The 12,169-nt window shown below is 44.7% G+C and overlaps 1 protein-coding gene across 1 annotated transcript; it reads left to right on the top strand.

Annotated features, from left to right (window-relative positions):
* The first annotated feature begins 2,019 nt into the window (after positions 1 to 2,019).
* LOC133379069 (zinc finger protein 239-like) lies at positions 2,020 to 6,290 on the top strand. Its single transcript, XM_061613679.1, has 2 exons — positions 2,020 to 2,120; positions 5,165 to 6,290. Exons 1-2 carry the CDS (start codon positions 2,020 to 2,022, stop codon positions 6,075 to 6,077), a joined length of 1,014 nt encoding a protein of 337 aa, XP_061469663.1. The 3' UTR covers positions 6,078 to 6,290.
* The last annotated feature ends 5,879 nt before the right edge of the window (positions 6,291 to 12,169 follow it).

The following is a 12,169-nucleotide window of genomic DNA, read 5'->3' on the forward strand; positions in this document are numbered from 1 at the left end:
CCTCCCAACACTTCTCTGTTTGTGCCATCCGCAAGCACCACAACTTCTTTCCTGGGAAGTGAAGTTCTGAACAAAGTTTTGTCTTTCACCATGCTAGGTGTTGCTCCAGAATCTACAACCCATACAGTACTGTCTCTGTTCTCAGAGCTATTTGGTTTGCATTTGTCAGCACTCACCAGCTGTACACATGACGACTTCTTGCCTCGTCCTTTTCGCTTTGCTTCACAGTCTCTTTGAAGATGAGTTCTCGAACCACAAAAATAACAAGCTTTCAGTCTTGCTTCTGAGTCTTTGAAGTTTGTTTTCCTGCTTTCTCTTTTCTCTGATTTCTCTCTTCCTTCGGCTTCCTTGCGTCTGTCCCACTCCTGGAGCAGTTTTCCTGAGACGTATTCCACAGTTAGACCTGCATCCTGCATTGCTTCTAACGAACTTACAATCGGATCCCAAGATGAATCTAATGAAGATAATATGATGTAAACTTGCTGCAATAGTGTATGCTCCACATTCCTCTCCTGCAGCTCTGCAAACAGCTTCTTTAATTCCATTAAATGCGTAGACATTGTCCCGTCCTCAGCCAGCTTCATCTGATACAGTTTACGTGCTAAGTGAATTTTGCTACTGGCTGTTTTCCGCACATGAACTTTGTTCAAAGCAGTCCACATCAGCTTTGCTGTTGGCTTCTCCTGTACATTCAGCAATTGTGAGTCATCTAAAGCCAAAATGATAAATGCTCTCACCTTTTCATCCATGCGAATCCATGCTTGCTGTGGCACCGGTGGTGGGTCGGCTTCAATCACCTGCCATAAATCTTCCTTTATAAGAAATGCTTGCATTCTTAACCTCCAACTGGAATAGTTCCTTTCGGTAAGCCTCTCCAAAGGCATCCCTGCTGAAAGTGAAACTGCCATCCCTGCAGCCACTTCTCCAGCTATTCCTTTCACGATCAAGCACTCTTCCTCAGCTGTCTGCTGCTGTGTCTCCAGGCTGGGTTGCTTGGGCTTCTAGGCTGGTCTGTCAGCTGCCTCTGACCTGGGTAGCCTGCTCCGCTAGTCTGCTGCTGTGCCTCTAGGCTGGTAAGCTGGGCAGCTAGGCTGGGCCTCTAGGCTGGGCCCATAACCCCTGTTGTAGCGGTGATATAGCGTGTCATTAGTGTGTTCCCAGTATGCCCAGTTGTGCCCAGATGCAATGAACCAACGGAAAGATAAGCTTCACAGACACATACCAGTTTAAGTTTTAAGAGTCTTTACTGACAGGATTTTCTTACACACATGAATGCTTTCCTAGCTCTCCTAACATTCAAAAACACCCCCACACCTTGTACTTTCAGTTTCAAGGCTTTTATATCTTTTACTGCACTTTCCTAGCTGCAGTCCGCTGAGAGCTGACCTTGGCAATGCTAAACACAGCTTAACCCATTCTTATTTGTTTCATTTCTGTCTTTCTGGAAAACCAGACTCATAGTCATTCTCAGTAGTCTACACAATGCAGCCTATCAGTTTACAACGGAAGGAAGTTAGGTAGAGAACAGCACATGTAACAGTAGGCAAGCCTAGCCAGCTGGAGGACCCAAACTGTCTCTTCATTCTGGAAGAAGGAAGAAAGAACCCAAACAGGAGTTGCTCTTGCCCCACTTCCAATAAGAAATACATATGAAAGGGGAGAAAGAGCGAGCATGCGCAATGACAACAAAAATCTGGGGGATCAAAATATTGGTGAATCACATCCCTTGCAAAGGCGTCTAATGCAGCCAAAGCATTTCAAGCAAAGTAACTTCCTATCTAAGCTTAGAGCCTATGTTTCCTGAACATATGAAAGGTTGTGAGTAAACTTTCTTTATACGTTTTACCCAAGAAGACTGTCTGTTGTTTATTTAACTAGTGTGCCTAAGAGGAAGGTGGGACTGGTTATTCTCAATTCCTGTCCCTGGTCAGCTGAGAACCCAGGAGTCCTGCATCTCCCCATCACCGAAGCAGCCGAGGCGCTCCAGCCACTTTGCTCTTTAAGGGTTATCAAACGACAATGGAGCCGAAGGAAAGAGCGCAACCGAGGGACGTCCCTTTCCTGCCCCGCCTCTCGGCCAGAAATGCAGCGTGGGAGCGCGGAGTCTCTCTTCATGCGCAGTGATGTTGGCGAGCGGGGTTGCCCCTGAGCTGGGCTGGCTGTGGTGGGCGGCAGCGAAGCATCCCTCGGAACATCTGTGGCTCTCATGATAAATTTCGTGGCCTTCAGCTTGGAGATAGAAGCGCCTCAGAGTCGGAAGAGAGCTAAGGAGACAACAGTGCGCTAAACTGTTTAGCGAGTGACATTTTTCGTGCAACGGGTGCAAATTGGTGGAAGGTACTTCCCTTCCTCTTCCTACACGCCAGGTGTAAGTTCCCTACTAAATCAGAGGGTATTATCCAGTTTCTCCACACCACACACCTTTATGGCATATCCACAGTGTACATTGAAAGCATATGGCTTCCTCCCAAGAGTCCTGGGAGTTGTAGTTTATGAAGGGTGCTGGGAATGTAGCGCAGTGAGGAAAAACTATTCTCCAAGATTCGTTGGGGGAAGCCATGTCTTTACATTTGTGTTGAATGTGGTTTAAAAGTCTGGTGTGATCATAGACTTCTATCATGTCTCCTCTAAGCTTTTTTTCTACAGCAAAAATCCCCAAATGTTGCCACCCTTGAGCATTTTGGTTGCCCATTTCTCTACCTCTTCCACCTCTAGAATGCTATTTTTGCGGTCAGGCAACCAGAACTGCAGACAGCATTCCAAGTAGGATCACATCTTTATGTCTTTATGATATTGGCAGTTTTCTTTTCAATCTGTGTCTTAATGATCCCTCACATGGAATCCACCAATTCCGTAGCTATAACATCAGTATCTTAACTGAGGCATCCTCTATGACCACAAGGGCTGTTCGGATTTTTTACTTCTATGCGTCACTTATGCTTGCTTACATTTAATTGCATCTCCTCTTTAATACACAAGCCCGCTTGGAGAGTTCCTTTTTTAGTTCCTCACAATCCCTCTTTATTTTACTTTTTTTAAAAAAATTATTTTATTCACTTTTTTGATACAGAATGAGACATTAATTACAGCCTCCAAACACGAGTACTGCTTGACATAAAAAGAAAAATTATATAACCAGAACAAACCTGAAACCCCCTCCCATTTGCTGCAGAATATTGAATTTAAAGCCCATATATAATAGAGATCAGAAAATTCTTACCATAAAGTTAAAAAACAAATATAGGACACATTCATATATAAATATGAGTTTTTAAAGCACCTATCATTGTCTTATAAATACTAAAACAAAAAAGACAAAGTAAACACACAAACAATGTTAGGCATTCCAGATTCAAGTGTAATGTCCTTTTGATTCACATAGAGTATAAATGGATACCAAGTTTCATAGAAATTGTCTCTCTTGGTGATACCTTGGGATACTCTCAATTTGATCATTAATTCTGAACTTGACATCAACAGTAAAGTTGGTTACCTGTCTTCTCACCTCAAATCCATGTCATTTTGAAACAAGTTTAAAAGCACAGGTCCTAATCCTGATGATTGGCGGGGGGGCACTTCTTACATCCCTCGATTGGGAGAACTGTTCATTTATTCAGGACAATCAGACGCTTTGGTACCCCATTTCTTTTAAAGCATTCCATCGTTTTTCATAATCTACACAGGCAAAGGCTTTGCTATAATCTAAAAAGCACAGTGTGATTTCCTTCTGAAATTCCTTGGTCCATTCCATTATCCAACGTATGTTAGCGATATGATCTGTGGTACCTCTTCCCGTTCTAAAACCAGCTTGGACATCTGGCACTTCTCGCTCCATATATGCTAAGAGCCTTTACTTTAATCCCCTTTCTTTGATGTATATTAAACGCTTCCACTCTGGGCCCTTGTTTTCTTTTCCATAGTTGTTGACAAAGTTTTGTCAAAATTTCGACAGATTCAGTCTGAGTAGCTTGTAGCAACTCTCTTGGTATGCCATCTGTTCCTGGTGATTGTTTCTTCCAAGTATTTAAGAGCAGCTTTCACCTCACATTCTGACATTTCTGGTTTTTTATCATACGGTTCCTCCGTGAATGAATCTGTCACCCTTCCATCCCTTTTATAAAGTTCTTCAGTGTATTGCTTCCATCTTCCTTTTGTTTTATTTTGGTCACTCAGTGTGTTCCCCTGTTGATTATTCAACATCCCTACTCTTGGTCTAAATTTCCCTTTAATTTCTTCCTGTACTTCTGCGTAAAATCTCTCAATTTCCTCTTCTTCTGTGTTTGCCGTTGGAGCATAGACTGAGGATGGTTATGTTGATAGGTTTCCCATTAAATCTCATTGATATAACTCACTCAGACCTTGCATTGTAGCTCCTAATTGCTCCTGCTACGTCACTTCTCACTATTAGAGCAACCCCGTTTCTTCTTAATTTATCATTTCCTACATAAAATATTTTGTAGGTGCCTGAAAATGTCCCATTCCAGTCCATTTTAATTCACTCACGCCAAGTATTGTAATGTTGATGCGTTTCATTTCTTGTTTGACAATTTCTAACTTTCCCTTGTTCATGCTTCTCACATTCCATGTTCCTATTGTGTGCATCGTAGAACTCCGGACTCTCCTTTCGCATCTGTGCGCATCAGCCTCTGGGCTCCCTTTCGGCTTTGACCCAGCTGCGTCATTAGTCACAGTGCTACTTGTACTTGTCCGTTGTTCTTCCCCAGTAGCTCACAGAGTGCCATCTGTCCTGGGGGTCTCATCTTCCAGCATTATCTTGTGTTGCAGGTAACAGGGGGCTAACATTTGGGGAGGGAGGGAGGGATGCGAGCTGCCCTCTGGGCAGTAGAAAGGGCCATGTTTCCTTCAGACAGGATCCATCCTAGGTTTGTAAATTCCAGCTGTGCATAAGTACTGGGCTGTTCACCTTCAATGGAGGAACAAGAGAGCAGACATTTGTTACAATTCTCTCTCTCTGTGTTTCTTTTCACAACTGGTTACCAAGCACCTACTGCTAAAATAACTCCAAACAAGGCCTAGAGCTTTGAAAGTTAAACTCTGATATCAACAGAGCTCCCAGAAATAAGTTTCAAAGTACAAATCATAATATATTCACAGAATTTCTCTGCAGTATTTTATCACCTTTCCTTTTCATTCCATCAGGATACATCTGGGGTGTCAAGGCTGAGGGAGAACCATCTGAAGTCTCACTGGCAAAAAATGGGGAGAAGGTGCAGGAGCAGAAACTGAGGAGTCAAGACAGAGCAAAGAGACAAGAGGAGAGAGAGATTCACACAGGGGACAAACCTTATAAATGCTTGGAGTGTGGAAAGAGCTTCAGTCAGAGTAACCATCTTATTTTGCATTGTAGAACTCATACGAGAGACAAAACTTATGAATGCTTGGAGTGTGGAAAGAACTTCAGTCGGAGTGGCACCCTTACTTTGCATCAAAGATGTCATACAGGAGACAAACCTTATAAATGTTTGGAGTGTGGAAAGAGCTTCACTTGGAGTTGCACCCTTAGTTTGCATCACAGAACTCATATACGGGACAAATCTTATACATGCTTGGAGTGTGGAAAGAGCTTCAGTCAGAGTAGCCACCTTACTTCGCATTATAGAACTCATACAGGGAACAAACCTTATAAATGCTTCGAGTGTGGAAAAAGCTTCAGGTGGAGTAGTGCCATCACAGTGCATCAAAGAACTCACACAGGGGACAAACCTTACAAATGCTTGGAGTGTGGAAAGAGCTTCAGTCGGAGTAGCACCCTTAAGGTGCATCAAAGAATTCACATAGGGGACAAACCTTATCAGTGCTTGGAGTGTGGAAAGAGCTTCAGCTGGAGAGGCCACCTTACTTTGCATTACAGAACTCATACAGGGGAGAAACCTTATAAATGCTTTGAGTGTGGAAAGAGCTTTAGTCAGAGTAGCACCCTTACTTCGCATCAAAGAACTCACACAGGAGACAAACCTTATAAATGCTTGGAGTGTGGAAAGAGCTTCAGTCAGAGTAGCGCCCTTACTTTGCATCACAGGACTCATACAGGAGACAAACCTTATACATGCTTGTAGTGTTGAAAGACCTTTCCTCAGAATGGCTACCTTCAGGCACATCAAAGCATCCATACAAGGGAAGAGATGAGGATTCATAGGGGGAAGCCAGGCTACCAACATGATTTTTAAGGGAGTTTCAGACCCCCAACAATCTTCTTCTTTTAGCTTAACCACAGAGTGTTCCACTTCCCTTCACCTGCTATTTTGATGGCCTGTCAGTTTTTCCTTTACAGAGGCAGAGAGGTTTTGGCTTTTCCAGAGATGGGTGAGCACCCAAAATGGATGCTGAGGCCAATGTGGCTGCAGAAACTACAATGGCCCTCTCAGTTATCCAGTTTTTCCCCATCATATTCCCCCCCCTGGCAGTTTCTAGCTGCCAAATCGAATATTCAATTAATGAAGTTTCATGTATTACTTTATCTACTTCCTCTACATCCTCCCCCTCTGCCATTGTTACCTCCATGTACATCATTCAAACATCAGTTTTTGTGATGGAGTTAGTAGTCTTTGTCACACAGTGTCTAATACACCACAAAACCAACTGGACTATTACATATATGAGCATAAACAAGCATAATCCCATTATAACTTATTTTAGCAGATTTTTTACTAGGCCTCCTAGCCATCCACGTGGATTCGGTAGCCATCCCCACCAATCAAAATCACTACTCTGGTCAACATAAGGTCCTTCTGCAATTTGCTTAACATGATATATTATGAAGTTGGCAGGAGATTCAATCTCTCCAGCTGAACTGTTTATGTAGGAACAACATTTGCTCCCAATGATGGTGCTAGTCCCTCCATCCGTAGCGAGCAAATAGTCCAGCACCATGCACCTTTGATAATAGCCTACCTCCAATTGGGACACTCATGGGCAAAGCTTCCCAGGACTCAATGCTCATGTTACATTTGTAGATTAGCTTTAAGAGCATCTTTAAACCTCTTTTGCTGTCTGCCAATATTCCGTTTTCCATCCTTAAATTGGGAGTAAACTAGCAGCTTTGGAAGATGGTGATCAGGTACTCCAACAGCATGGTCAGTCCAGCTAAGTTGATGTTGAAGGATTATTGTTTCAACATTGGTAGTCTCTGCTTCTTCCAAAACGCTAACATTAGTCTGTCTGTCTTCCCCAGTAATTGGCATAATTTTCCAGAGGCAGAGTTGGTGGAATCTTTGAAGAAGCTGGGAGTGGCATTTATAGATGGTCTATGTTTCACAGGTGTACAGTAAGGTCGGAAGTACAATGGCAGACATAGACAGCAAGCGCACCCATGCCCAGAATGGTGCAAAGGTGTGTGTGTGCTATGCATACGCAGAGTAACTCAGTGGTTTGTGCATTTACCTTAGAAGCAGGTTTTTACCCTGCATTTAGATCACTGAGACTTAAGATTTAGTAAAATAAGAAAAGCTACTTCATTTATAGAAATACGCAGTAGATAGGAAAGGCAATGCAGCATATCAGTTTACAACAGAAGGAAGTTAGGTAGAGAAGAGCACATGTAAAGGTAGGCAAGTCTAGCCAGCTGGAGGACCCTCACTCTATCTTTCTCCTGGAACACACACACAAGAACCCAAATAGGAGTGGCTCCTGCCCCATTTCCAACAGGATGGAGTGGATGACCCAGGCAGGTGGGGTGGGAGTTCCTCATGGCTTTGGTGACAAAACCCTTCAGCCTCTTCCGCTGCCCCAGGAATCCTGCCTGAGGGAAGCAACCCATTCCTAGGATCATAGAACAGCAGAGTTTGAAGGGCCCTGTATGGCCAGGGAGTCCAACCTGTCTCACATGGAGAGACTGAAAGGGAAGGAAGCCTGCCCCACAGAGAGAGGGACACTGCTGCATTTGATAGGACAAGCACAAAAGTTCTCACACTTAACAGGAAAGGAGCCCCCCAGATCCTCACAGAAAGGGAATATCCTGGGATGCTGCAGGAGAGGGCTTCCTACTTCAGCAGGGGATTGGACTAGATGACCTCTGAGGTGCCTTTCAGCTATATGGATCTGACTCCAGTCTCATGCCCAAAGGGTTGGGGAAGGTGGTGGCCATCTCAAAGAGTCTCAGAGCCTCCCCTCTGGCTCAGCTGAAGCTGCTCGCCCTGGGAACACAGTGTGGCTTCCTGGGAGAGGCATTGAGGACCAGGAATGGCAGGCCTCGGAGGGGATGCAACTTGTGACCAGGGACTGCTGAGGTCACACAGGGGCTGCCCAGGAAGGAATGAGCCTCTGGTGGACACAGAGGATTGATCCCTGGCCTTGTCCCTCTCCTTCCTCAGTGGCTCCTTTGGCAACCGTGTACCCGGAAGACCTCATGGAACTGGGGGACCCCAACATCCTCATCTGCTTTGTGGACCACTTTTCTCCCCCAGTGCTGAACATCACCTGGCTGAAAAACCACCAGGTGGTCTCACAGGGCGTGGAGGAGATGGGCTTCTACCCTAGCGTGGACAAACCTTCTGCAAGTTCTCCTACCTCCCCTTTGTCCTGGAGCAGAGGAACTTCTACATCTGCCAAGTGGAGCACTGGGGCTGAGGGGAGGATGGAGAAGATCTGGCATAATATATGGAGATTAAGAACACTTGCACTTTTCCTGCCAGCTGTGGGGCACAGTAAGGTGCTCAGCCCCCTTCTGGGGTTTCAGGAGGTAGATGGTGCCTCTCTTTTGAATTTTCCAAGTGTATCTTAAGGCTTAGAAACTTGTAATTTTTTTGTTTTAAAAAAATTAAACATGGGATTTGCTTATGGGTAGCTTTTGGGATGCCTTTCTTTGGCAGGCACTGTTGACCCATAGGCAATACTACCTCTGGTTATTTTCATCAAGCCTGAAAGCCTGGAACAAGGATGTTCATTAGCAGGAGTTAAGTTTCTTGAAGGTCCTTGGAGAGCCTTGGCAAGAGGCCTGGCACAGCCTCAAGGCCAGCACCTGCTGTCAAGACAACAGATCGAGATATAGGCTGGAGCGCTTCTGCCAGCCTAGCTGTGGGGGTTTTGATTCTGTGTGGAGAAGGAGGTGTCGTGAGGGAAAAGTGAAACCGTTTGTCTTGTAGCCTGTAAGCGTTCATGCCTTAATGTCCAAGTAAAGGACTCTTAAACTATCTCTTGCCTCTGGAGTTTCTTGACCGTCTCAATCTCTAATGTAAGCTGCGCTGATCATGCAAACATCCGCAAACACCAACAGGCACTTGAGTAAAGAATGGAGCTTTGGGATTGGTGGGACAACCCCCCCTCAGCTGGGGATCAAGTGGTGGGGAGATGCACAGAGCCCATCCTTCCCCCTTTCCTGTCTCTTCGCACCCCCACCCACCCCCAGATTTCAAGGCTCCATCTCCCATCCCTAAGACAATGGAGAATGTGCTCTGTGCCCTGGGCTTGGCCATTGGAATTCTGGGCATCATCACTGGCACCATCTGTTTGGTTTCAGTGAAATAGGAACAGTTTGTATTCCTATTTCTTAGCAAAGTGTAGACGCAGGAGCTGAATTGAGAATAGCCAGGCCCACCTTCCTCTTGCGCACTCTAGATAAATAAACAACAGACAGTCTTCTTAGGTAAAAAGTATAAAGAAGGTTTATGGATCACTGAGACTTAAAACAAGAAAGGCTACTTTATTTATAGAAATACATAGTTGATAGGAAAGGCATTCCGTAGTTCTAACTAGCTAACTAAGTTGGAGTAGCAACACCCAGGTTTGGTAGTTGCCCTCATGGCTCAGGAGAGAGACAGCAGAGACAGAGATGTCTTCTCTCTCTTGGACAGTCAAAGAAGAAGACAAAGGAGGGGCAGATCAGCTTCCCTGAGCATATCAGTTTGCAATGGAAGAAGTCAGGCAGAGAACAGCACAGGTAAAGGTAGGCAAGCCTAGCTGGCTGGAGGACCCTCACTCTCTCTAGCTCCTTGGGAAGAGGGATGGATTGTTAAACCTGTTGGAAGTGGGGCAACAGCAACTCCAGTTTGGGGTCTTTTGTTTGTATTCCAGAAGGAACCCAAACAAGGAGCTCTGGGAATTGTAGCTCTGGGAGGGGAAGAGGGGTCATTCCTTAACAACTCCCAGCACCCATCACAAACTACGGCTCCCAGGATTCTGGTTCAGGGAAGCCACAAATGTTGTTGAAAGGGGGGATCCTGGTTGAAATGTGTAGTATGGCTGCTTCAGAAAGTGGCAGTCTCCCCTTCCTGTAGAGGCTTGTAAGCAGAGGCTGGATGCTCCCCTCACCCACCCCCAGAGATGGATTCATCACCCCAACTCAGGGATAGACTAGATGACGCTTGAGGTCCCTTCCCAGAGTGAAAGAATAAAAGGGACCCCCCTCCTCTGTCCTTTAGAGCAGCTCCTGGGTAAAGGGGGGGAACATTCTAAGTTAATAACAGTTAATAACTGTTATGGAGCATTTGTTTTTATTCACCCTGAGATCACCTGGCAATGAAAGGAGGACGAGAAGTTTAATAATAATAATCTGCTGAGACCGAGAGGGAAGCCAGTGAAGACCCCCTCAGGCCTGCTTTAATTCCAACCCCCCACTAAAACTCAGGGCTGTCCCCATCAGCTGTCCTGATGCCTTTTTATAAAGATGTTAGTATTGTGTTTTTGAAAAATGTCATTGATTGTCACTTGTAAGACCTTGGAAGGAATTATATCCAGGCTGGTGGGATATAAATTAATTGCAATAAATAAGTAAACAAAGAAATAACTCTTCTTCCCACCCCAAAAAAGCCCAAGCTGCTGTTTCTGAGTAGGGGGAGGATGCTAACCCCTTCTCCTTGGCCAGCCCAATCAGAAGCCCCTTTGCTGCTGCCCCACTGATGTTTGGGGGGGTCTCTCAAAGTACTGTTCTCTTACTTCCCCCCCAACTTGGATCTCTGATCACCTGGAGGCTGCTCCACACCCAGCACCTCCGGAGAGGAGACCAGCACCACACCCCCAAGGAGGACCCCCAAGTCCAATGTGGAGGGGACCCCCATCATCTCTTCCACTCCTCTGCCCTGCAGCCGACTCCAGAGTGGGGGCTTCTGCACACCATGGGATCCTGATGGAGCAGTAAGGTCTACTTCATGAGTCCTGGAACTATAGCCTTAATATCCCATGCAAGTAAAGTAATGCTCAAGATTCTACAACAAAGGATCTTACCATATATGGAGCAAGAAATGCCAGATGTCCAAGCTGGATTTAGAAAGGGAAGAGGCACCAGAGATCATATCGCAAACATACGTTGGATAATGGAACGGAGCAAGGAATTTCAGAAGAAAATCACCCTGTGCTTTATAGATTACCACAAAGCCTTTGACTGTGTAGATCATGAAAAACTATGGAATGATTTAAAAGAAATGGTGGTGCCACAGCATCTGATTATCCTGATGCACAACGTATACTCTGGACAAGAGGCTACTGTCAAAACGGAATATGGAGAGACCAGGGTGTATTTTATCACTCTATTTGTTTAATGTGTATGCAGAACATATCATACGGAAAGCGGGATTGCACCAAGATGAAGGAGGTGTGAAAATTGGAGGGAGAAATATCAATAATTTAAGATATGCAGACAATACCATACTACTAGCAGAAACCAGTAATGATTTGAAACGAATGCTTATGAAAGTTAAAGAGGAAAGCACAAAAGCAGGACTACAGCTGAATGTCAGAAAGACTAAAGTAATGACAACAGAAGATTTATGGAACTTTAAAGTTGACAATGAAGACATTGAACTTGCCAAGGATTATCAATAACCTCGGCACAGTCATTTACCAAAATGGAGACAAGAAATCAGAAGAAGGCTAGGACTGGGGAGGACAGCTATGAGAGAACTAGAAAAGGTCCTCAAATGCAAAGATGTATCACTGAACACCAAAGTCAGGATCATTCAAACCGTGGTATTCCGAATCTCTATGTATGGATGTGAAAGTTGGACAGTGAAAAAAAGCGAAGAGAAAAATCAACTCGTTTGAAATGTGGTGTTGGAGGAGAGCTTTGTGCATAACATGGACTGCGAAAAAGACAAATAATTGGGTGTGAGAACAAATTAAACCAGAACTGTCACTAGAAGCTAAAAGGATGAAATTGAGCTTATTATAGTTTGGACACATCATGAGAAGTCATGATTCTCTAGAAAACACAATAATG

The sequence above is a fragment of the Rhineura floridana genome, chromosome 3 (genome assembly GCF_030035675.1).
Source record: "Rhineura floridana isolate rRhiFlo1 chromosome 3, rRhiFlo1.hap2, whole genome shotgun sequence".
In the NCBI taxonomy this organism is placed as follows: Eukaryota; Metazoa; Chordata; class Lepidosauria; order Squamata; family Rhineuridae; genus Rhineura; species Rhineura floridana.

What these genes read in the sequence shown, in the direction of transcription:
- LOC133379069 (XM_061613679.1), top strand. Translation starts at nt 2,020, where the DNA reads ATGGAGCCGAAGGAAAGAGCGCAACCGAGGGACGTCCCTTTCCTGCCC. An exon ending in GGAGTCTCTCTTCATGCGCA is followed by an intron (nt 2,121 to 5,164) that starts GTGATGTTGGCG and finishes TCCATCAGGATA; the next exon opens with CATCTGGGGTGTCAAGGCTG.